Genomic DNA, 25,574 nt, shown 5'->3' on the forward strand with positions numbered 1-25,574 from the left:
AGGTCTAAGCATGACTTTTGTCTTGTGGTCGCTGTCGCGTCACGCTCACAGGTCACGTGACACTAGTGTCAGCTGAGCAAGGCGTTGCAAAAATGGTGATCTTCAGTGTGTATGTGGTCAACAAGGCTGGGGGCTTGATTTACCAATATGACAACTATATTCCGAGAGCCGAGGCCGAGAAAACATTTAGCTATCCTTTAGATTTAGTGCTCAAGCATCACGATGAAAAGGTGGTTGTTTCGTTTGGACAGCGAGACGGAATAAGAGGTAACGTCTGTGAGCTTGTTGTTAGCTTTTTCAGCTAATTTAGCTCTTAACATTGCCCTGGACTTAAACATAGTCGGACAGGATTAACCTCTGTAAGGTGGACACTTCATGCATGCATGTTATTTCTCTGTACAGACTCGTCAGCATGCTAGACAAGTGGTGGTCCATTAAAACGGCCTTTGTCTGAGGTAGAAGAATACTCAGACACCACCTAACAGTGACTTTACAAAGCTTCAGGGTTTAACACATGCAGGACTTGTTCAATAATTTATAGTAAAATAGCTGTTTGACCCAGACTCCAGGCCAAAAGGAGGCGGTAATGCACCGACCAGTTGTTTGTCTCCCGCCATGAAAAAGGTTCTAGAATAGTCAGTGGTGGGTGATACTGTAAATATCGCTCTGATACCAAATAATGCAGAGCCAGTATCGCTAATATCGATACACGATACTTATAACAGTAGCAGTATATGCTGTTCTTATCTAATTTAATATGCAGCTCATTTTGATCTGTTTTGTAGGCCACACCACAGGTGTCAAACCCAGGGCCCGGGGGCCAAATCTGGCCCGTGGTACAGTTGAATCCGGCCCCAAAGATCATACCATCCTTCTATTATAACTGGCCCAGCAGTCTGAGGTCTGCAGATTTCCTCCAGTATAAACGTGTAAACTAAACCTTTATGATTTCAAATATCGTTGTTAAATTATAAAAGAGGAAAAAGTCAAGAGTAAAAGAAGTTAGATAAAAAGTCAGGAAGGTGGGAAAAGAAATTAATGTTTTCATTTCATGTTTTCAATTTTGCATCTCATAATTCTTACTTAACTTTATGATTTTTACTTTTTTCATGTTTTGACCTTCAAGATTCACAATTCCGAATTCTAAGTCATATTTTTACCTTTTAAACTTGTGATTTTGACTTTCTATCTCATTAATTTGCCTTTTAAAAACATTAGTTTGCCTTTAAATTTCATGCTTTGACCTTTTGAACTAATAAGTTTGACTTTATCTCAGGCTTTGAGCATTTAAACTTATCATTTTTACTTTTTTTTCATCTCTGAATGATTTATTATCAGTGGTTTTTTAAATATTTATTTCATATTTTACTGATGGTGAAAATGACAGTTTATGTTCAAATGTTGACCTTGTTAGGCTCTTAGGTAATAGTCTGTCCCTCAGGATTTTTCAATGGAGCAAATCTGGCCCTGGACTCAATATGAGTTTGACACCCCTGGGCTACACTGATCCCTGTGTTTAAGCAGTTTTAGTAAGTGAATTATTCTGCGTTCTATTTAAGTTAAGTTTTGAACAAATGCTAAAATAATCTAAATTTTAAGAAAAGAGATTCAAATTAAATACAAAGATCTACTCACTAGTGATGACAAGGAATAGATTTATAAAGTTGGCTCACCAAATAAATTCAAATAACTTTCATTTGAGTCATATACAGATGGTTTGTCCCTCCTGGTATTTGTGAGTAACAGGTCTACCTGTGGTAGGATGGAAAATGCAAGAAGTGCAGATTAAACATGGGTCTAACATGATCTTCCTGGCTTTTATTATTATTGGTCTTTTTATTTGAGATGAAAATTTGTTAGAAGCCAGAAATGCCTACTTGCCTTTGCCTTTTGGTGGAAAGAGATACCACAAAGCTGCAGTTTATCTCTGCCATTCTTTCTGATTTGATGCAGAGATTAAGGGTCTGCATTACTGTGTCTGTTTGTGTATGTGCCAGTGAGTCTCTACAGTAGCAGCCCAGAGGCACAACAGGCAGGGTTTTTGTCAAACTACTCATTAAATATCAATACTTTTTAAAAGTGCTCTACACCAAATAAGTACTCTGTACACCATGCTGACCTTTTGGCTGTGCATCTTTTCTCTGCACAAATTCCCTTTACTCTGAACTGACAATGTTAACTTTCTTTTCTTTTCCCTCCAGTGGGTCATGCAGTGCTGTCCATCAACGGGGTTGACGTGGTTGGCAAAAACACGGCAGAAGGAAAAGACATCCTTGAATACTTAAAGGATCCCTCTAATTATCCAGTGTCGATTCGTTTTGGACGAGCACGTCTCAGCTCCAATGAGAAGCTGATGCTTGCATCTATGTTCCACTCGTAAGTAAAGATGTTGAGCCAGGTACAAGACACACCCAAATAGATAAATTCACTCTGCAGCACTGCCACCAACATAAATGGAGTAGACTTCGGCGTTACAGCTTAAAGTTGGCTTAGAACTTAGCTGAAGCCATCCACTGCATTCACAGCGGAAAGTCCATGGCTGTTTCATTTGACTTTGATTTAGCTGAAGCTAAAATTTAACACCATCCAGACCCTGATTACTGCAGAAATGAAATCTATCACACTTAAAATGTACCGCATGAAGGTTTTTCAGAAGCAGTATCAAACAAGCGCCACTTTACTAGGTACACACAATTCAAGCGGAAGGCCTGAATTCACTAAGAAAGTGATAAATAGCTTTATGCCATGCGATATCTCCTCTGATTAGAGCTACCCCTTGTCCAAATAGAGCTTACCCAAATAAAGCCTGGCCATGTCAAACTTGCTGCATGGTACTAAGCTTATTTGTTTATTTGTTAAACTTGTTAAAAGGATCCCCATTAGTTGCTACAGTGTAGCAACTAGTCTTCCTGGGGTCCATCAAACTCAACATTACAAGCTGTGTTCTGAGTTGTGGCTTTACAATGGCTGAAGAGTGCCATCATTTTTAGTAAATATTACCTGAGAATATACTCCATCTACAGTTTATGAAAGTGTTCATGGAAACTTTAGGAATAATATTTGTAATATAATTCAGAGTGAGCTGTGCAGTTACAGTAACATATAGTATCACATCACCTCCTCAGTTTTTACCTTTTTGTTTAATTTAAGCAGATCATTCCCACAGTAGTGATCTGAAAATTTTGGTTTGAAACAGGTAGTTTTACACCAAAACAATAAAACATTAATAATAAGACTACTGTCTTTGGTATTATTATGGTAAATGGACTTGAGCTTGTATAGTGCTTTTCTAGCCGTCTGACTTTTGCCCATCAGTATGTGCCCATCCCATTTTTACACATAGACATTTAGGGTGAATCCCATCTCTAGCCCTTAGCCCTACACCTTGGTTTTGTGCAGTCATGCCAGGTGAAGTGGTGTCCCAATTCTCGTTTGAATCCAGGGGTAGGGCTAAGGGCCAAGGGCTATATAGCCCTTAAAAGATTTTCCAGGGGAGCGCCGGTAGTCGAGTGGCTAAGGCGCATGCCATATACGCAGGCAACCCAGGTTCGAACCCGGCCCGTGGCACTATTTCCTGCATGTCTCTCCCCGCTCTCTCCCCTGTTTCCGACTCTATCCTATCAAATAAAGGCAAAAAGGCCAAAAATAAATCTTTAAAAAAAAAAAAAGATTTTCCAGGAACACACTTGAAACCGAGGGGTATGATGAATTTCCCCTACATGCACTGCGTTCACTTGTGAAGTGGCTCAACAGACTATGAAGGAGGCACATAAATGAAAAAATATTTTCGGCATAATGATTATAGAAAACACAACAGTTGTATTTTCTCATATATTCAATCTTTAGCCACTGAGGATTTAAGTTTATTGTGTTTTTGGTATCTACACATGTAAACAAGGGTTTTTAATAGTATAAATAAGTGGAGAAGATCAACGCAGTATGAACGAGATGGTCGAAGCTTTATAGTCACCTCTGATGGCGCAGCTGTTTATCGGCAATGTGTGATGATGAACTGCAATCAAGTGATGTCCCGTTTCTTAAGGGAATTTTTCCAACCCTACCCCTCACCACTTTGTTTCAAGTGGCAAGGAGAAGGGGCAGATGAAGGGGAAGGGGTAGAAATGGGATTCACCCTTACACTCCATTGATGAAGCAGGTGGAGCAAATTGGAGTTAAGTGTCTTGCCCAAGGACACATATACAGTCATGGACAAAAGTATTGGCACCCCTGGAATTTTTCCAGAAAATACACCATTTCTCCCAGAATTTGTTGCAATTACAGATGTTTTTGGTATAAACATGTTTATTGTGCATTGGAACAACACAAAAAATCAGAAGAAAAAGACAAAATTGACATAATTTTACACAAAACTCAAAAAATGGGCCAGACAAAATTATTGGCACCCTCAACTTAATATTTGGTTTCACACCCTTGGGAATAAATAACTGGAACCAATCGCTTCCTATAACCATCAACAAGTTTCTTACTCCTCTCAACTGAAATTTTGGACCACTCTTCTTCTGCAAACTGCTCCAGGTCTCTCAGATTTGAAGGGTGCTTCTTGCAACAGCAGTTCTGAGATCTGTCCATAGGTGTTCAATGGGATTTAGATCTGGACTCATTGCTGGCCACTTCAGAACTCTCCAGCTTTGTCTCCAACCATTTTTTGGTGCTTTTTGAGGTATGTTTGGGGTCATTGTCCTGCTGGAACACCCATGACCTCTGACACAGACCCAGCTTTCTGACACTAGGCCCTACATTGCGGCCCAAAATCTCTTGATAGTCTCCAGATTTCATGATTCTTTCCAAACAGTCAAGGCACCCAGTGCCAGAAGCAGCAAAACAACCCAAAACATCCTTGAAGCTCCACCATGTTTGACTGTAGGCCTCATTCTGTTTTCTGTAAACAGTAGAATGATGTGCTTTTCCAAAAAGCTCTACCTTAGTCTCAGCTGTCCTCAAAATGTTCTCCCAGAAGGATTGAGGCTTACTCAGGTACATTTTTGTAAACTCCAGTCTGGCTTTTTTATGTCTCTTTGTCAGCAGTAGGGTTCTCCTCGGTCTCCTGCCATAGCGCTTCATCTCATTCAGATGACCATATGGTCCCAGCTGACACCTTTGCACCCGGAGTCTGCAGGACAGCCTGAATTTGTGTGGAAGTTGACTGAGGATGTTTATCCACCGATAACAGGAAATTATTACGTCATACTTAACAGTCTGATATCATGACGATGAGTCCCGATAATATATATATTTACGTCAGCACAGCAGTGCTGGTGTTTGTTTTCTTTCTCAGGAGACTACACATTCCGAAACAGCAGTTGGCGCCGCAGTACACGACCCGCTGTTAAAGCACTGGCGAAGAAGAGGAAGCAGCAGCCCCTGTGCTAAAATGCTAACAACACGGTGTCGTTATTCAGTATTTACGGGGAGGATAACACGACCGTGTGTGTAGAATTTCCCCTGCAGAGGTTGCAAAGAGTACAAAGAAGTACTCAATGGATCTTATAAGTCACTTACAGTCATCATCCTAACAACGTTAAAACAAAGCGGCAGCAGCCACTAGCCTGAGCTTTAGGTGTCAGGACCGAGTCAGCGGAGCTCTGGTCCTAGGCAGGCATTGAAAACTGCAGAAAGTTTGCCAGAGCCAAAAGGTGCAACATTATAACAAAATCAGTCTGACAGTCTCCTGATCCATCGCTACTTTCATAGACGTATCCCTGCCTGCTCTGTTTGACGTGGTTTCATTCAGTTAGACCACGGTAGACTTTATATTCTTAACCTATTTCTGATATGACTTATGTCAGTGCATATTTTTAATCTTTATGTAAAACATCAGCTTGCTTTAATTCTGGCTTAAGAGAAAAAAAAAACCCAGACCCCCAAATATCTCCATTTGTTAAGCATAACAGCCTGTTATCTTTTGGTTGTATGGGGGAAAACCGTCTGTCAGTTGTTTGCTGTACTTGGTACACAAATGTTGAACTAAAAAAAGTTACCTATAATAACAGTTATAAAGTCAGTCTTTGTTTTTTAAAAAAACACGAGTGATATTAGTTAAAATTAGTTATAAATATCTTTGCTCACTACATATTAACCCCTTCTTACCCCCAGATGTGCATAAAAACATCAAATAAACTTATTTTGTTAAATCAACAATTGAAAAAAATTGAATTGGTTATTATCGGTTATCAGGAGTAGGAAATTAACGGTTATCGGTATCGGTTCAAAAAAATAGTTATCGTGCATCACTAAGTTTTTCTCTTCTGTCCACGTCCAGGGAGATTAGCCACAGCTCCATGGGTTATAAACTTCCTGATTATATTACACACAGTGGACAAAGGAATTTCAGGATCTCTGGAGATGGTTTTGAAACCATTGAGATTGTTCATATTTTTCTACAGTTTTGCTTCTTAAGTCCTCAGACAGTTCTGGGCTCTTCTTTCTCTTCTCCATGCTTGGTGTGACACACACAGACACACAACACAAAGGCTGAGTCAACTTTTAGACACTCTAACTGGCTTCAGGTGTGATTTCTAGATTTCCAGCATCTGTTACTGCCACAGGTGAGTTTGAATGAGCATCACATGGTGGAAATAAAATGATTTACCCACAGTTTTAAAAGGGGGACAATCATTTTGTCTGGCCCATTTTTTGAGTTTTGTGTAAAATTATGTCAATTTTGTCCTTTTTCTTCAGATTTTTTGTGTTGCTCCAAAGCACAAAAAGGAAATAAACGTGTATACCAAGAACATTTGTAATTTCAACAATTACCGGGAGAAATGGTGTATTTTCTGGAAAAATTCCAGGGGTGTCAATACTTTCGTCTATGACTGTACATGTGACGGCAGAAGTTGGGGATCAAACCCTCAGCCTTCAGATTTTGGGACAACCGACTCAACCTACTGATCCCCAGTCGCCCTGTTATTGTGTATTTTACATTTTGAATCAATTTGATAAAATCAAATTTCATCTACACCAATAGAAAATTTTTCTGTGTGTATTTTTCATGACTTCAAGGCTGTCTGACTTAATTGTGGATCAGTAGGTCGAGTCGGTTGACCAGCAGTCAGAAGGTTCGACCGCGAGCTCCTGTAGTCTCATGTTGATGTGTCTGTGGCCAAGACACTCAACCTCAGTTTGCGCCCACTGCTTCACCAGTGTCATAAATGTCCATGGATGCGTATGAATGGGATTAGCTAGTACTGATGGCCAATTCTCCATAGCAACCTCTGCCATCAGTGAAATGCTGTGAGTGTGTAGGTGTGACCTTTACTTAGATCTCCCTTAGTCACTACCGGAGTAGCAACTACTCTTCCTGGGGTCCACAAAGGAAAAAACTAAAAATTCCTGTAGATTTACAGTAATAAAATTCCAAACAGGAGAAACATACATGTTAAAATCATAATTAAAACATGAATTATTATGATAATACAGTTACAGTTACAATAGACAACAATCCATCCAAGATAAACCTGCTGGAAATCAAAAACACTTAAGTCTCATTGGCTGAAGTGTTGTCAGAATACATTTGAATGTGACCTTTCCTCTTACAACAGTGACTTCACACTGACACAGTCATATTGAAAAGAGCATTCTAGTATTGTGTTCAGATTTTCAGAATCTGATTCAGACTGGAGAGAGTCTTTGTCATTAGATGTTGTTTTAACCTCTTTTAAACTCATGTTTACAAGTTTACCCTGTGATGTCTGATGAAAGACTATTCCACACTTTCATACCTCTAAACATGCTGGTGGTTTATGTTGAGTGAAAGACGAAGCTTGCATTGTCATCATGACAGTACATTTGGTGTTTTATACAGTAAAATATTTCTGTATAAAGAAAGCAGGTTATTAATCCTCTCTTTCACCAGGGACCAGCCTAATGTTAAGTTCATTGTGCTGATGTTAGTTCTTCTGTCACACTGTAGTGCCAGATGACTAGAAAAGCACTATACAAGCCCAAGTCCATCTAAATTAGCAGATTTGAGTTTCTCTGTGTGAACTTTGCAAATTATGTATTAACAAACACTTTTCCATTACACGGCAGCCCAGCGCAGCAGGAGTTTTGCTTTTCCACCACAACTGAGCTACCTATCTGAGGGCGCGTCTAGAGCTGATGATGCAGTGTTCTGAGCCCTCCTCGATCTCTCTACACTGTCTGATCTGAATGACTTTACATCGTTTTACAGCAAAATCAAACTAGACTGACAGCGCTGCAAGCTGCTCTTTTTATTTTCTCTCTCCCTGTCTCTATATCAGCGACAATAATTCAGGCTTATCACCAAAGGAGAGAATTTTCCTGCTTTTAAGTTAAAGAACAGTCTCCTTATTATTGATTTGTGGGTCTCTAATGAACAGAAAATGAACACAGTCATATTTTTGGATTGGGCAGTTATTTACTAGCGCCAGTTAATGAATTAAAGACAGACTCCGTCATGGGCGAAATGTTATGAACATCTGCATTTTATGTTTTAAAAGTCTAGAATTCATTTGTCTGTAAGTAGGGGAAAGAGTCAAACTTTTGTTATTAGTAGGTGGAGAAAAATGTGTAATCCTGGATCTGCGCCTGGTCCTTCCTGATCTCACTCATCAGTGTGAGAAGACGTGCACAACTATCCAACCGTAGTGTGAGCACAGAAATCTCAAGTTTTGGTCTTGTGTCATAAATATTTAAGTCACAGAGTGAATGCTGACATTAGAACACTGCTGTTATGGACAGCTGGAGCAGAGGCAGGGGTAAAACATATCTCCCCCTCTCCCCTTGGGGTGAAAATTGATCATGGAGGGATTATCCCCCCATCAAATCGGACCCCGCGAAGCACTTTGACATCAGCATGGCGTGCTTGAAGGTGGGGCTGGCCTGCTTTGAGCGTGGCTCAGCGCGGCTCGGCGCACCCAAACTGGTGATGGAAATGCAAATCAGCACGGCTGGGTTTGGCTTGGCGCAGCAAAAAGCTGTGGTGGAAAAGCCCCATTACATTTAGGATGGCAAAATGAGCCCGTTTTTTTACCACTTAAAAGAATCATTTATGCAGGGTCTCTCTCCCAGCATGCAGCAGTCAGATTTTTTATTTTAACTGCTATACCATTATATATTAATCATCACTTCTTATGATTTAAATTTTTCATGTGGAAGAAGCTTCAAATGATACTCTAAATGCTCTTTTGTGTGAATTCACACACAGCAGAAAGCCTGTGTGTATAGAGAAAGTTGAAAACCAGCCTCATGATAGCAGATACACTTTACTGCCAAAAGTATTAGCTCACCTGCCTTGTCTCGTATATGAACTTCAGGGATATCCCATTCTTAATCCAGAGGGTTTAATACACACGTGGACAAAATTGTTGGTACCCCTCTGTTAATGAAAGAAAAACCCACAAAGGTCACACAAATAACTTGAATCTGACAAAAGTGATAATAAATAAAAATTCAATTAAAATTAACCAATGAAAAATCAGACATTGCTTTTGAACTGTGGTTCAACAGAATTATTTTAAAAAACAAACTCATGAAACAGGCCTGGACAAAAATGATGGTACCCTTAACTTAATATCTTGTTGCACAACCTTTTGAGGCAATCACTGCAATCAAAAGATTTCTGTAACTTTCAGTGAGTCTTCTGCACCTCTCAGCAGGTATTCTGGCCCACTCCTCATGAGCAAACTGCTCATGAGGAGTGACTGACTGACCATTCTTCCAGAAGCACATTTGTGAGGTCACACACTGATGTTGGACCAGAAGGCCTGGCTCTCAGTCTCCGCTCTAATTCATCCCAAAGGTGTTCTGTCATTTTTTGTTCAAAATTCGAACATTCATTCGAACCTGAGAGTAAAAGTTCATACCTGAACTGAAATGAGATGTTTGAAATCAAAATACACCCTCTACCAATGTATCATGCAGTCTAAAGTAGTTTGCCATTTGACCCAGCAGAGGGTGCCCTCAGAGAAACTTGTCCGTTTTATGCCCTCTTGACTTCCATTAAGATTCTGTTTGCTGTTTGCTATGCTATTTTACAATGGAAGGCCTTTGCAACCGTAGCAACGAATGGACAATTATGACACCAAAACATCTTAGAAGCGCTGTGAGGAAGTATTTCAAACATCACATTGTCATATTCTAAATTCGCTTGAAGTTGTTTTTTATAAAAGGTGACAGCCCTAGTTCCCACAAAGTTGGGAGCATGGAATTGTCCAGAATCTCTTGGTATGCTGAAGCATTCAGAGTTCCTTTGACTGGAACTAAGGGGCCAAGCCCAGCTCCTGAAAAACAACCCCACACCCATAATCCTCCCTCCACCAAACTTTACACTTGGCACAATGCAGTCAGACAAGTACTGTTCTCCTGGCAACTGCCAAACCCAGACTGGTCCATCAGATTGCCAGATGGAGAAGTGGCGTCTCCACTGCTCTAAAGTCCACGCTGGAATTCACTGAGCTCCTGAGAGCGAGCCATTCTTTCACAGATGTTTGTAGAAACAGTCTGCATGCCTAGGTGATGATTTTATACACCTGTGGACATGGAAGTGATTGGAACATCTGATTTAGATTATTTGGACGGGTGAGTGAATACTTTTGGCAATATAGTGTATCTGTGAGCTTGCCTGAAGAAGCCTCAGTATGTTGACCTCACTTGGTGATAAACTACTCCAGGAAAAGTTTTTTCCAACAAAACAAAAGAGCTTGCTCTAAGCTCCAGGGTTAAACTACCTTCTCTTCTCTGCAGCTATTGTGAAACATTAGTTGATCAGTCATGTGTTGCTCAATTTAAATTATTTTTTTCAAGTTTAAACAACACACTCTGTTTCCTTTCCTGTCTTCATTTTCAAATAGTTCCCAGTGCAGACGGCAGCATTGTGAAAATGTTGCTGTCTGCACTGTGCACAAGAGAGCGCAGGAAACACCAAATACACTGTAGCATGCATGCCAGGCCATCAGCTGAAACCGTAATATGCATGTATGTTTTCTGAAAGTCCACAAGGAGACAGAGAACGTTTTGAAAACGTTCAACACAGGAGCCTGTTTCCAAATTCTTCCATTATCAGGCACCCAAAACGCCATCCTTGTGTAGACAGCAGAAGTTTTAAGTTTCCACCTGAAAATGTTGTGTAACCAGGGCCTTAGCTTTGGTTTTATTCTGGTTTTATAGTGATTGTTCATTCCTGTATTAAACTTCCTGTTTTTCTTTGTCCCAGGCTTTTTGCTATTGGTTCACAGCTGTCTCCTGAAGTTGGTAGTTCAGGGATTGAAATGCTAGAAACGGATGTCTTCAAGCTGCACTGCTTCCAGACTCTCACAGGTCAGTGGAGTGTTCGACTTGATGCAGTCTGGTCACCTAAAGATTATAGAACTATAATATTTAATCCAAGTGGTCCATGGAAAATACTCCTGCACTCTAACATACAGGCCCATTTAAAAAATATAAACCTCCTAAAATGTCTCCTTAAATTTTTTGAGATGTGTATTTTTAAATAAATTCTTTGAACTGTATTTCAGGGATAAAGTTTATCGTGTTGGCTGACCCTCGGCAGTCCGGCATTGATGCTCTGTTGAGGAAGATTTATGAAGTTTATTCAGATTTTGCCCTCAAAAACCCTTTCTATTCTCTGGAAATGCCAATAAGGTAAAAAAGAAATTAATGATAGTTTGGCCTTCAATTGTCTGTTTTTCTGTTTCTAACCCTGATACTTAAAATACATCTCATCCAGTAGTCCCTGAATGTTAAGTTTTCTGTTTTGCAGGTGTGAACTCTTTGACCAGAATCTGAAGAGTGCTCTGGAGATCGCAGAGAAAGCTGGGAACTTTGGAGCTGGATCCTGATTTAAAGAAGAATTATTCAGCATCTATGATTTTCATACATGGAGAGCCTGAGATTAGAGCTGGTGAAGAAAAAAATGTTTAAATCATTTTTCAAACAGGGAATTCACACTGTGTAAATACATGTTGTGTAAATATGTGAGAATAAAATGACAGCCTGCATGAAACTGCTATTTTGGCTTCATTCATGTGGAATTATTGTATGATGTTACTTCAGTTTACAGAAATAAAATAATAACCTGTTTATAAAAGCCTCTGGCCACACTTTTACAAGACAAGGAGAATTTTCTAAGTGTTAAAAAGAATGTTTTTAAACATGGATATATGATCATGTTAATTTGTTAATTTTTCATGATTGAGTTTGTTTTATTCACGGTAAAACAATGTATAGAAACATTTATTCAGAACAGGATTTAAAAAACACCTCTCAGAGCTTTCAGTTATGACAATGTGTTGTGAGACCGACTGACAACATATATTAAAAAATCAAGTATGAAAAAACTGCAAATACAATGATTGCTCAGAGTGTCCAGTTTGCTCTGGGGTAAAGGAAGCTGTGAACAGTCAGGAGGGACTCATATGACTAACAGTCATTTATGTTACAAGTTTGTAAATGTTTGAGACTGTGAACTGTCTGGTGAATAGACTCCATGGTGATGTTTTTATGAACCTGAAGAGGCCAGCAGCAGGATAACCCCCCCCTCCCCCCATGGAGTCTAGGCACTGGTGGTTGAGTAGGATAAGATGAGAATGAGATTCCTGAAGAGCTTGACCTAGACACCAATGAGATGGCGATGAAGGAGCTGAACCTGGACATCGATGAGATGTAATGGAGGAGGAGGAGGGGGGCAGTGGTTCTACTGAAACTACCAACTGTGGAAGAGAGAGAACAGATTTTAAAATATGGCAGCTGCAGATAGAGGTAATGGCAGAAAGGGATTGGACCAGAGTTAAGATAAAAGTATTTTTACTTGAGTACGATACTCTGGTACTTTTTCCACCTCTGTTATATTAAACTGACATGCCACATGGATTTGTTTTACACATCCATCTGGAAAAACTCTAAAACACAGTGTCTAGGAAAGGGCAGAGCCTTTGAAAGAAGACTTTCCACAGGGTATGGTTGGATGAATGTTCTGTCACATCTTTACGAGCCAATCAGAGCAACAAAACACATGACGTGCCCGCTAGCAAGGCGCAGCCTTAACGAGGAGTAAGTACCATAGAGAACTGCTTAACGTGAACCATGGCGACTATAGACATGTCAGTACATGACTTCTGTTGTTTCTTAAAAAGAAAACAACTCACTGCTGTTCTTTGTCCTTTTAACAACAAAATGTCGTCAAGTTCAGATAAAACTGGCGCTTTAGCAGCATCCACGCTAATGTCTACACCGGCCTCTTGTTGCCGCTTGCTAACATCAGGACTGCACTGTGCCCTAAAATACTGCCCCTCGACGCTGATTGGTCCTGTCACTTTCTAACTGGACCCAAATGGCTCAGGATAGATTCGCCAGTGAGAAACACAGAAACAGGCAAATCCATCTGCTTTGCAAGGTTATGACTACATAGCAGCACATAGAGAATGATTCTGCATCTCATCCATAAACAGCTGGTGAATTTCCCTTCATTATAGAGGTGTGACTTCACCTGAAAAACCCTTTTCAGACGTCCATATTGTCATGTTATGAACAATAAGGAACGGTCATGTTTTTCTGCACAACCTGGCTACTGAGGCTAGGAAATTACTAGCAGTTTAGATTAAACTGCAATATGTCCTGCTGCAGTTTTCAAACAGCACAAGTTGCAGTATTTCTTTGACCTAAAGCAGAGATGTTCTGAACACTGGAGCATCAATTTATAGAATAGTTTGCAAAAAATAAGAAGACAAACTTTATTAATCCCTGAAGGAAAGTTTACACATACAGTATTACACACACATTGACTGAGTTACATGCAAACATGCCCTGACAGGACATGGACATGTACAAGTGCAGAGCGTTGACAGAGTGATGGCCTTGCTTTGTCACTGAAGTGCTGCCCAGGACTGTTGGGGGTTCAGTGCCGTGCAACAGTACTCAGGAAGTGAACTTGCGCCTCTCCAGCTACCGGGCCAAAGTCCAGATATAGTCTGACCAGAACTTGAACCGATGACCCCTTCAATAACTGATCTACTGCCGACCCCAAATCTTACTTTTCTCATTTTTGTAAATGTTTTTCTTCTTCAAAATAAGAAGTAAAAATCATCATTCCCCTCAATACAGCTATTCACATCTGCAATATGAAGCCATCTAATCACAGTTATTTTTTTTTTCAAATTGTGCAGCCCTAGCTTTCATGACAGTTGATACAAGGCTCTAAATTCTACTGTGATAAAGAAGATAAAAACAGATGTCATTCATACTGGTTCAAGCAGCATGTTATGCCATCCTAGTGTATTAGTATAAGTTCCTACAGAAGGAACGGTTTATGTTTGATCTAATATTGTGTTGTTTATAAAATGCTTGTTGAAAATACAACCAATGACTCAGAAAATGTCAGCACACTGGAAAGATAACTGCTATTAGATTATCTTCTTAGCAACTAGTCAGTACTTCAAGCAAACATTAAATCAAAGACTTTTTAGTTTCACTTAAGTAGATTTAACCTGAGTAAACGTACCTGAGTACCATACTCAGGTACTTTTTCCATCTCTGAATATTAATACTGACTGAAAGCATGAATGGAAAGGAAACAGTCTTCCTGCTTGAACTTACACAAAGCTCCATTTTAATCCGCCTTCTTTGGCACGTGACCCATCTTTGTTCGAATGTTACGGAGCAAAAAGAATCCAATAGTGGTAGCACCACATGAAATCTCTGCAACCCAGAAGGCCATTTCCCAGCCATGGTGCTTGGCAATGGTGCTGAATGGCAGCCCAGACATGAACCCCCCAACTGTGAAGACATGGATGGATTAAAGGGTTATTCCAAAGATTGAGCAAAAGGAAAAAGGTTTGTTATCCAAACTGGTGTCGTCTTAGGGCATGCATAACAATACACAGACTTCAAAAAGCCAAATAACACTATGTAGTCTGCTAACAGGGAAGCTTCAGTATGGTACTGACTTTTTAAAACAGCAAAATTACAAGTGTATGTGATGATACACAGATAATCAGCAAACTTACTGTTGGCCATCAGGGCCACGATTGCATGGGATGTTCCACAGTAGTTGGATGGGGCACTCTCATTGGCTATAACTCCGAACAATGCTATTGGTCCATAGGAGGAAAAACCAAAGGCAGTACCCAGGCTAAGTATCCACACCTGATACAAAAAGCCATGAGAATTACATGCAGTGTGCTCTGGTTAAGATCACCTGTTATTTATTTGAGTGGGATGTCAGAGGTGAAGGGAATACCGTTGAGCTGTCTGAGGTGACTGTGACTCTGAATAGGTACATGGACACAAACATCCCAACCATCATGCAGATCAGGATGAAATGGCGGGGATTGCCGTAAATCTTTTTGCCATGCTGTGCAAAATAAGAACAATAAGAATCTTGAAAAGTGTTTCTGCTTACAACAAACAGAACAATCCAAAATGACTATTATTTCATGTTATTTAAAACCTTACTTTTGTTTTTCCTGAAAAACCACATTGCCAGGACTACGTCCAATGAAATACAATCAAAAATATAAAAGGGAACACTTAAATAACATCCCGGATCTGGATGAATGAAATATTCCAGGTGATAATCTTTATTCATTACATAGTGGAATATGTTGAGAACGACATAACAGAAGAACGATCAATGGAAACCAGAATCATTAACCCATGGAGGACTGGATTCAGAATCATACTCAACATAAAAGTGGAAAATCTGATCACAGGCTGATCCAGTTTCTGTGAAATTCCTCAGGACAACTCAAAATGAGGCTCAGTAGTGTGTATGGCCACCACGTGCCTGTATGCACTCCCTACAACGTCTGGGCATGCTCCTGATGATCTCATCTCCTGAGGAATCTCCTCACAGACCTGGATCAGGGCATCAGTCCGCTCCTGGACAGTCTGTGGCATGGCGTGGTGGCGGTGGATGATGTTCCAGAGGTGTTCAATTAGTTTCAGGTCTAGGGACAGGCAAGCCAGTCCACAGCACCAATGCCTTCATCATGGACGAACTACTGACACACTCCAGCCACATGAGGCAGAGCATTGTCATGAAGAACCCGGTGCTGGTGCAGGGCCCACTGCACCAGCATGTGGTCTGACAGTGGGTCTGAGGTCTTGATAATTGCCTCTCCTGTCTGTCCCATTTACAGAACAGCAGGTGAAACTGATTCCCAATCAGTGCTGCTTCTTAACCTGAACAGGCTGATATCCTGGAAGTGTGATTGACTTGGAGTTACATTGGTATGATTATGTGTTCCCTCTATGTTTTTCAGCAGTGTTTAACATCTATTAAGGGTTTACAAAGAAACAAAACAAGTTTCTGATCAAAGAACAAAGGATGCCTTACAGACATAAAGCATGGAGAAGTGATGTTGGACATACAGGTGCATCTCAATCAATCAGAAGTTTTTTTATTTCAGTAATTCAACTAAAAAAGGTAAACCCAAATATTATATAGATGATATTTGTAATGCGTGTGGAGCACTCAGTTCTTGGTCTGGGCTCCTTTTGCATGAATTACTGCAGCACTGTGGCGTGGCATGGAGGCGATCAGCCTGTGGCACTGCTGAGGTGTTATGAAGCTCAGAGTGCTCTGATAGTGGCCTTCAGCTCTTCAGCCTTGTTGGCTCTGGTACCGCTCATCTTCCTCCTCACAGAACTCCATAGATCCTCTGAGGGGTTTAGGTCAGGCCAGTTTGCTGGAGCTACCAGGGTCCTTAAACCAGGTCCTGGTACCTTTGGCAGCGTGGGGCAGGAGCCAAATCCTGCTGACAAATAAAATCAGCATCTCCATAAAGCTGGTCAGCATGAAGGGCTCTAAAATGTCCTGGTAGGCTTGACACGAGGAGTGGGACAGTTGTAGTCCATGTCCTGGATCCGTCTGTGCATGGTGAATCTTGAAGCTCTGACACACGCTGCAGTCTGGTCCTTGTGGAGCTCCTCAAATGCTTGAACGGGCGTCATTGGCTGTGGTTATCCCTTTTCTTACCACATTTTTTCCTTCCATTCATCTTTCCGTGAACATGCTTGGATCTAACACTCTGTGAACAAGCAGCTTCTTTAGCAGTGACCCTCTGTGACTCTCTCCTTGTTCAGGGTGTCAGTGATCGTCTTCTGGACATTTGTCCAGTCTGCAGTCTTCCCCATGATTGTGTAGCTCCTGACCCAGACTGAGAGACCATTTAAAGGCTCAGGAAACCTTTGCAGGTTTGGAGTTCATCAGCTGATTAGAGTGTGACACCATGAGTCTCTAAGATTGAACTTTTTCCACAATATCCTAATTTTCTGAGACACTGAATTTAAGTTTTCATCAGCTGTAATCCATGAGGATCAAAATTAAAAGAAAAACACTTTAAATAAATCAGTCTTTGTATAATTAATCTACATAATAAATTATTTTACCTTTTTGAACTGAATTACTGAAATAAATCAACTTACTGGTGATAATCGTATTTATTGGCATTCACCTGTATATAATCACTGGTCATGAGGAGCGTGATGTAAAAATGATGTCTTAAGTCGTTGTTGTGTAGCTGAGGAGGTTGTGTAGCTTAGCTTAGGGAGTAAAAACTTTAAATTGACTTTAAAGATAGCGCATTAGCAGTGGAGTTAGCAAACAGCAGACACATGTAATAAAACAAGAGTGGTGATCTGATTAACAGTGTATTTTCCACCCCCTGTACAGGTGTGTACTGAACTTACTGTGGCCACAGCCTTATCAGAGATGTATCCTGCTGCCAGACTGCCCAACAAGCCTCCAACCTCAAGGGCACTCATGTATGAGCTACCTATGAAGAAAATACAGTGTTCACAAACAGAAACATGCATGAGAACTCTTTCTAAATAAATAGAAAGGTCTTTTGTGTCTGTCTGATGTACCCATGAGTGTAGACTGGCCCTTGTCTTGAATGAGGAACAGCTGGCCCCAGTCAGTGCAGGCTGTCTTCACCCCAAACACCACCAGGTAGGAGACAGAGAGCAGCCAAAGGTAGGGGGACAGCAGGAACTCTGACAGAGTGCTCTCATCACTGGGGGATCCTGAAGAGGGAGCGCACATTACATTCAGTCTTTGGCTGAATCTCAATCTCATTCCTAAACCCTGAGCCCTCAAAGACTTAACTGACTGCACCTGGAAAGAGATTGAGTGCATGAGGCTGCAAGGGCTCCAAGTGGTTTAGAAATGGGACAAGCCTTGGTTTTTTTTTGCTGACAGCATGGTATCATGTTACTCACTATCACAGCACTGAGAGTGTTGATTTTATGTTTATTACTTTCCTCGCAGAGATAAAAACAAGCGTTCCTCCATGGGTGAAAGCGGTTCTATATAATATACACTGCTGAAAAAAATGAAGGGAACACATGATCATCCTAATGTACTCCAGGCCAGTCACACTTCCAGGATATCAACCTGTCCAGGTAGGAAGCAGCCCTGATTGTGAATCTGCTGTCGTGCAAATGGGACAGACAACAGGTGGAAAGGAGAGGCAATTAGCAAGACAGCCTCTTTAAAGAAAAGGAATGGTTCTGCAGGTGGCTGATTTTTGGTTACTTTTGTATTCTTCCAGCACCCTCAGGTGGTATCTACAACCCAGCTCGTCCAGGATGAGGCAAGAAGGCTGTCTCCCAGGACACTGTTTCGTTTAGTGAGTGTGGAGGAGATACCAGGAGAAAGGCCAGTACACCAGGAGACCTGGAGGGGGCTGTAGGAGGGCAACAACCCAGCAGCAAGACGGCTATCTGCTACTTTGTGCATGGAGGAACAGGAGGATCACTGCCAGAGCCCTACAAAATGACCTGCAGCAGGCCACTAAAGTTCACGTTTCTGCTTAAACCGAAGACCACAAGTGGGGCCATTGCTCACAGCCCAGCGCCATGAAGCATGATTGGCATTTGCTAGAGAACTCCAGAAATGGCAGATTTGTCATTGGCGCCCTGTGCTCCGCACAGATGAGAGCAGGTTCACACTGAGCACGTGTGATAGACATATGAGAGAGTCTGGAGACGCTATGGAGAACGTTCTGCTGCCTGCATCATCCTTTCAGCATGACGTGAATCAGCTGGTCAACAGGACCTGGCGACGCTCAGACTGAAGGTGTGCAGAGAAGCAGTTCATTCACTACGTTAACCCTCGAGGCAAACAGAGGATACCAAAAGGGGAAATGAGGAGGACCCCAAGACTTTTCAAAATCTGTAAAGACTGAAGGTTGTGGAGGTTTGAGGTTCAGATCAGATCACTTTTATTGCTGAAAACTGGAGAATTTTCCGGCCACTATGTCTGCTATGTTTTCACAGGACTGCATCTGGAACACTAGCACAGGTGATCTAGAATAATTAAGGAGGGAAAATCCTCTTTAAACACTGGTATGTGGCTGCAGCAGCACACATGAAGACTGCAGGTACAGAGTCCACTGAGCTGATGACCTTTAGTCACAGCTCATGCTGTATAACACACATGCGTCTGTCAGACATGTAGCTTCTATATCTAACAAATATTAGGCCAAAGACAGTTGGAGTAACAAGGAGTTAACCCTCTGATATTATCATGGACTCTCTTCACTTTTTCAGTTGACTGCAAATGTTTTTGTTTGAAGAATGTTTTATTGGTACATGTTCATTTTTAATGAGTCTGAGTGCATTTTTACTACACGTCAAGGACAGAAAACACTCAGAAAACATGACTTTAAAGTATTTCTTTTACATTCTTGGAGCTAACTCTTTGAAATAAACTTCAGCTCTGATCAAACTTCCAAATACTCACACCTTTCAGGATGTTAACTCTTTAAATGCCGGTTTTAATTCAGGTTTTAACGTGGGCCATGCCTTCATACAGAAATGTAGACATTTTCTAATAATATGTAATGTGTACCAATAAAACATCAAACTGGCATTTTAATGATCAGAGGAGTTCATCTTGTTGGATAGATATTTGTCTCTCTCATATTTATATTCAACTAAAAAGAAACTCACATTCTGAGTAGATTTGAGCTCATAAACTCACCAGGAGGTTGCCACGTTTTGATCTGCGTTGGTAATCAGATCATACAGATCTTAGATCTGATTGAATTATTTTATGTCATGTTATTGTTTGTTTGTTTTTTATTGTTTTGTTTTTCTTTAGCTAACCTGCATTGCTGCCTAGACTAACTATTGTTATATCAGGGGGAGGTTCCTTGACAAGCCTTTTTGGCTTCTAACCTCCCCTACACGATGCTTTCTTTAATTATTTTGTGATTGTTCTTGTTTGTTTTATCATGTGCAAATAAATAAATAATGTGATGTCACTAGTGTGCCTTGCTGTTGCTATAGTAACCGCTGTTTTAGACTGGCAGTATGTTTTGCTGCTTGCAGCTGTTGCTGATAACAGCTTTTATACCAGACATGCTGCATGCTGGTTTTGTCTCCCTGCTGTCAAAGCTTTGTCATTCCTCCTAAGTTTGACCTCAATAACCCTCCTACAAGTGACTGGATTCAGTGTTAGTTTCCACTAACACTGAATCCAGTCACTTGTGGCGGGAGCTTTTCAAAATAAAAGCATGAAAGGGAGTTTCTCCAAAGAAATGCTAAAGTGGGCTTTTACTTTAAAAAGCACAAACCAGCAGTGTATTCATGCTGTGTTTATCTTTACATGCAACGGTTTTAACCTTGTGGAAACAGAAAGCTTCATAAAGAGTAGAAGTCTGGAGAACAACTTTATTAAACAGACGCGTTTTAGTTCTTGGCCATCATCTGGTTCATCAAGAAACAGATTTAAACATATTTTACCCATGTGGATGTAAATATTTGCTACAAACAGGTAAGTATAGCTCTGTATTTATCATTTTCCTGTCTAGTCTGACCGCTCTTGGTGCAAGGAAAATATAGAAGGTATCTAAAAACGTACAATTCTCTGTGCGTGAGACTTGCAGCATCTCTGGGATGCAGTGCTAACACTTGCTGCCAGTCTGAAACAGCGGTTACTATGGCAACGGTGAGGAGTGCTGCAGCACTGTGACATCCCAGTACCAGTGTGGACCAAAACATGGTGGCCTCCTGGTGAATTTATAAACTGAAATTACTCAAAATGTAGACATTTAGTGAGTTTTTTAGTTCAATATACATGTGAGAGATACAAATATCTATCCAACCAGATGAACTTGTTTGATCATTCAGGGTTCCTTTAAGGGTTAAAATCCTGAAATGTTGAAATATTAGGACATTTTGATCAGGGATGAAACAGATCAAACCTTTCACATGTACATTTCCTGTAAGACTGTGTGTAGAGTCAGCATTTTTGTTCTTGGTGCCATTAACAATAGAAAAGTAAAGTGAAAACATGATTGTGTCTCACCTCCTTTACTGTGTTTGGCTGCTGCCTCTATATTAGGCAGACCTACATCCTTGGGCTCATTCTTGATGAGGAGCAGACAGACGAAGGAGAATGCCACACAGATCATTCCAGACACTGACAGGATTGTCCTCCAGCTGTAGGTCTGGGCCAGGACTGTGGCAATGATGGGGCCCAGGCTGCCGGCCAGATTCATGCTGCAGGAGAGGACCGCCCAGTATGTCCCAAACTGAGATGGCTCGAACCACTGACAGGAGAGGAAACAAAGACATGGCTTTGATAGTTAAGAGGAAAACCATTCTTGACATAAATACTACGATGACTTCTAATTATAAGTGCAATGGTGGAAAAAGTACACAACTATTGTACTCAATAAAAAGTACAGTTTATGTGAATAAATCTGACTTCAGTAAAAGTACTGGTCTATAAATATACTCACCTAAAAGTAAAAAGTACAAAATCTAAAGTTTTGAACAAGATGATGCAAAGTGACAGGTAGGCTGCAGTGTTCCTAATTAAACGGAAGGCAGTGTTAGACAGGTGGACATCTTCATCAGCTGCATCTGTAATCATTAGAATCTATGGAAGGAGCAAATAAGCTATGAGAAAGTAACCTGACCACTAGATGGATTTGTTTCACACATCCATCTGGAAAACCTTCAGTACTAAGGGCAGAGGATTTGGAACAAAACTCGGAGTGTGATTGGATGAACTTTCTGTCTGTCACATCTTTACGGGCCAATCAGAGCAAAAAAACACGTGACGTAGCCGTGACTGAGATGAACAGCTACAGAGGAATAACGGTAACCATGGCGACTGTAGACATGTCAGTACATGACTTTTGTTGTTGAAAAGAAAACTGCTGTTCTTTGTTCTTCTTTTAACAAAGAAATGTCTTCAAGTTCTGATAAAACTGGCACTTTAGCAGCATCCACGCTAATCTGTTCCTCCATAACTGCACCGGCCTCTTGTTGCTGCTTGCTTACATCACGACTTCGCCGCACCTGAAAGTACTGCCCCTCGTCGCTGATTGACCCCCTTTCATGTTAAAAATGGTCAGTACAATTTTGCTTTTTATGACATTTTTTTTTTTTTTTTACAAAAAACCTGCTCATTGTCAAAGCAAAAAACAATAAAATAGAAATATGTCTGGCAAAATAAATGACTACAGAAATAATCATCCCCTGCATGTCAGTATTTAGTAGAGTCACCTTTGGCTCCAGTCTCAGCTCTGAGTCTGTGTGGATAGGTCTCAGTCAGACTCAAACATCTGGACTGGTCTGTGTGGATAGGTCTCAGTCAGACTCAAACATCTGGACTGGTCTGTGTGGATAGGTCTCAGTCAGACTCAAACATCTGGACTGGTCTGTGTGGATAGGTCGCAGTTAGACTCAAACATCTGGATTGGTCTGTGTGGATAGGTCTCAGTCAGACTCAAACATCTGGACTGGTCTGTGTGGATAGGTCTCAGTCAGACTCAAACATCTGGATTGGTCTGTGTGGATAGGTCTCAGTCAGACTCAAACATCTGGACTGGTCTGTGTGGATAGGTCACAGTCAGACTCAAACATCTGGACTGGTCTGTGTGGATAGGTCGCAGTCAGACTCAAACATCTGGACTGGTCTGTGTGGATAGGTCTGAGTCAGGATCAAACATCTGGATTGGTTTGTATGGATCGGTCTCAGTCAGGATCAAACATCTGGACTGGTCTGTGTGGATAGGTCTGAGTCAGGATCAAACATCTGGACTGGTCTGTGTGGATAGGTTTCAGTCAGGATCAAACATCTGGACTGGTCTGTGTGGATAGGTCTCAGTCAGGATCTAACATCTGGATTGGTTTGTATGGATCGGTCTCAGTCAGGATCAAACATCTGGACTGGTCTGTGTGGATAGGTCTCAGTCAGGATCAAACATCTGGACTGGTCTGTGTGGATAGGTCTCAGTCAGGATCAAACATCTGGACTGGTCTGTGTGGATAGGTCTCAGTCAGGATCAAACATCTGGACTGGTCTGTGTGGATAGGTCTCAGTCAGGATCAAACATCTGGACTGGTCTGTGTGGATAGGTCTCAGTCAGGATCAAACATCTGGACTGGTCTGTGTGGATAGGTCTCAGTCAGGATCAGACATCTGGACTGGTCTGTGTGGATAGGTCTCAGTCAGGATCAAACATCTGGACTGGTCTGTGTGGATAGGTCTCAGTCAGGATCAAACATCTGGACTCTGAGATTTCACACAAGTGTTGCTATACCGCTCAAGCTGCTCTCTGCAAAACTGTCTTGCTGGAAAATAAATCTTTTCCTGAGCTCTAGTTCTCTGCCAGACTGAAGAAGATTGTCCTCCAGGATTTTCCTATATTTTGCTGCATCCTCTGCCTTTACAAGCCTTCCAGGGTCAACTGCTGAGAAGCATCCCCACAGCATGATGCTGCCACCAATGTTCACAGTGGGGACGATGTGTTTGTGGTGATGTCAGTGTTTGGCGTCTTAACCATGGAGTCTCCCACAGTCCTTCTGGTGAACTCTAGTCCAGATTGAATCTGAGTTTTCTTCAACAGTGTCTTTCTCGTTGCCACTCTCCCATAAAGCTCTGACTGGTGAAGAACCCGGCCAACAGTTGTTGTCTGCAGAGTCTCTCCATCTCAGCTGCTGAAGCTTGGAACTCCTTCAGAGTAGTCATAGGTGTCTTAGTGTCCTCTCTCACTAGTCTCCTTCTTGCACGCCCGCTCAGTTTGTGAGGACGGTCTGATCTAGGCAGATTTACACATGTGACATATTCCCTCATTTCTTCACGATGGATTTAACTGAACTCTGGGGGATGTTCAGAGACTTGGAAATGTTTCTGTCTCCACCTCCTGACTTATACTTTTCAACAACCTTTTCTCTGAGGTGACTGGAGTGTTTTTTTTATCTTCATGGTGTAATGGAAGCCAGGAATACTAATTAACCAGTGACAGGACCTTCCAGACTCAGGTCACTGAGACACAGATTGACTGGACCTCTGTTGGATCAGGTCAGTCATTTTAAAGGGGGTGAATACTTATTCAGTCACTTATTTTACCTTACCTATTTTTATTTATTTGGCATTACTTGTAGAAATCTGTTTCCACTTTGACATTTAAGTTTTTTGTATTTTTTATGCCAAAAAAGAAAAAATAATATTGACAGTGATAAAATCGTTATAAAATCAATAAAGTGCCCAAAGAAGTGAATGCTTTTTATAAGTCCTGTATTTAGGTGGAGGCCTAAGACGGAGCTTTCTTTAACACAATCATCATAACATTAGTGTAGCAGTAATAGTGGAAGTAGAGACAGTTAGGAGACATTGTGTGAATCGTTTGAAGATGAATTTGGCCACATAGGCAGAAATAAATGTATGAAAATTAAATGTTTCACTTTAAGTTCCTCTAAATAAACCGACGGCGGCCCAGTCCCCCCTCCTCTCTGCTGTTTTGGTTTGCATACGTTTGTATTGAGCCTGTTTTATTTAAAGCGTTTGATTTCATCCTGTTTTCTAATCTTTTTAACATTGTATGTGTTCCTGATTAATGGTCAGTTTTGGTTCCTTTTTCGGAGTGATCTCCAGCTCAGTGTTAACACAAAGCATTTCTATGCTGGGTTGTGTTTTAGCTACCTTGCGCAGCACCCTGCCACATGGAGGCCAGCCGAGGCCCTGACCGAGGCCATTGAAAAACCAGAGGACAGAGAAGATAGCAACAGTGGAAGACCAAGAGAAGACCATGTTGATGCCTCCCACAGTGCACAAGCCAATGGAGAAGAGCCAGCGAGCACTGATCTGGTCTGAGAGAACGCCACTGATGAATTTACTCATGGCATAGGACAGAGACTGACTGCTGGTGATCATGCCTGAGAAAGGAGAGCAGGGGAAGACAAGACTATTCAGAGCAGCTGAAATGTGAGATTGTACCAAGGATACAGTAAAGAAATGAAAACAGTGTTTCATACCCAGGTCATCCTTATCCAACTCAATTTCCTGCATCAGAGAGGGCATGACAAATGAGAAGGTTTTTCTGTTAAAGTAGTAGAGTGTGTAGCCAACAAACATGGCCAGAAATATGGTGCCTCGGTAATATCCATAACTCGGCCTCGCCATGGCTGCAGATGCTCCGATGAAAGAGAATAAAAACCGAAAGAACAACTGCTCTCTGTCAGACCTCTTCTGTGAATGTGAACTTTGCTTCAGGATGTTCTGCACAGAAGCAGCTGTGTACATGAGGAGTTTCCAACCAGCAGGGAGGGTTAATGGTCAACTTTTCAGCCCCAAA

The 25,574-nt window shown here is 41.2% G+C and overlaps 2 protein-coding genes across 2 annotated transcripts; one reads left to right on the forward strand and one right to left on the reverse strand.

Moving 5' to 3' along the window:
• The first annotated feature begins 59 nt into the window (after positions 1 to 59).
• On the forward strand, positions 60 to 11,987 carry trappc4 (trafficking protein particle complex subunit 4). Its single transcript, XM_041800530.1, has 5 exons — positions 60 to 267; positions 2,202 to 2,376; positions 11,195 to 11,298; positions 11,496 to 11,622; positions 11,741 to 11,987. The coding sequence occupies exons 1-5, from the start codon at positions 93 to 95 to the stop codon at positions 11,817 to 11,819; spliced, it is 660 nt and encodes a 219-aa protein (XP_041656464.1). The 5' UTR covers positions 60 to 92; the 3' UTR covers positions 11,820 to 11,987.
• Positions 11,880 to 25,502, reverse strand: slc37a4a (solute carrier family 37 member 4a). Its single transcript, XM_041800501.1, has 9 exons — positions 25,255 to 25,502; positions 24,923 to 25,155; positions 21,293 to 21,536; positions 17,845 to 18,003; positions 17,668 to 17,753; positions 15,215 to 15,328; positions 14,982 to 15,120; positions 14,572 to 14,751; positions 11,880 to 12,689 (listed from the first exon to the last, which is right to left on the reverse strand). The coding sequence occupies exons 1-8, from the start codon at positions 25,400 to 25,402 to the stop codon at positions 14,585 to 14,587; spliced, it is 1,290 nt and encodes a 429-aa protein (XP_041656435.1). The 5' UTR covers positions 25,403 to 25,502; the 3' UTR covers positions 11,880 to 12,689; positions 14,572 to 14,584.
• Between the last annotated feature and the right edge of the window lie 72 nt (positions 25,503 to 25,574).

This window comes from Cheilinus undulatus, linkage group 2, assembly GCF_018320785.1.
Source record: "Cheilinus undulatus linkage group 2, ASM1832078v1, whole genome shotgun sequence".
Classification (NCBI taxonomy): Eukaryota; Metazoa; Chordata; class Actinopteri; order Labriformes; family Labridae; genus Cheilinus; species Cheilinus undulatus.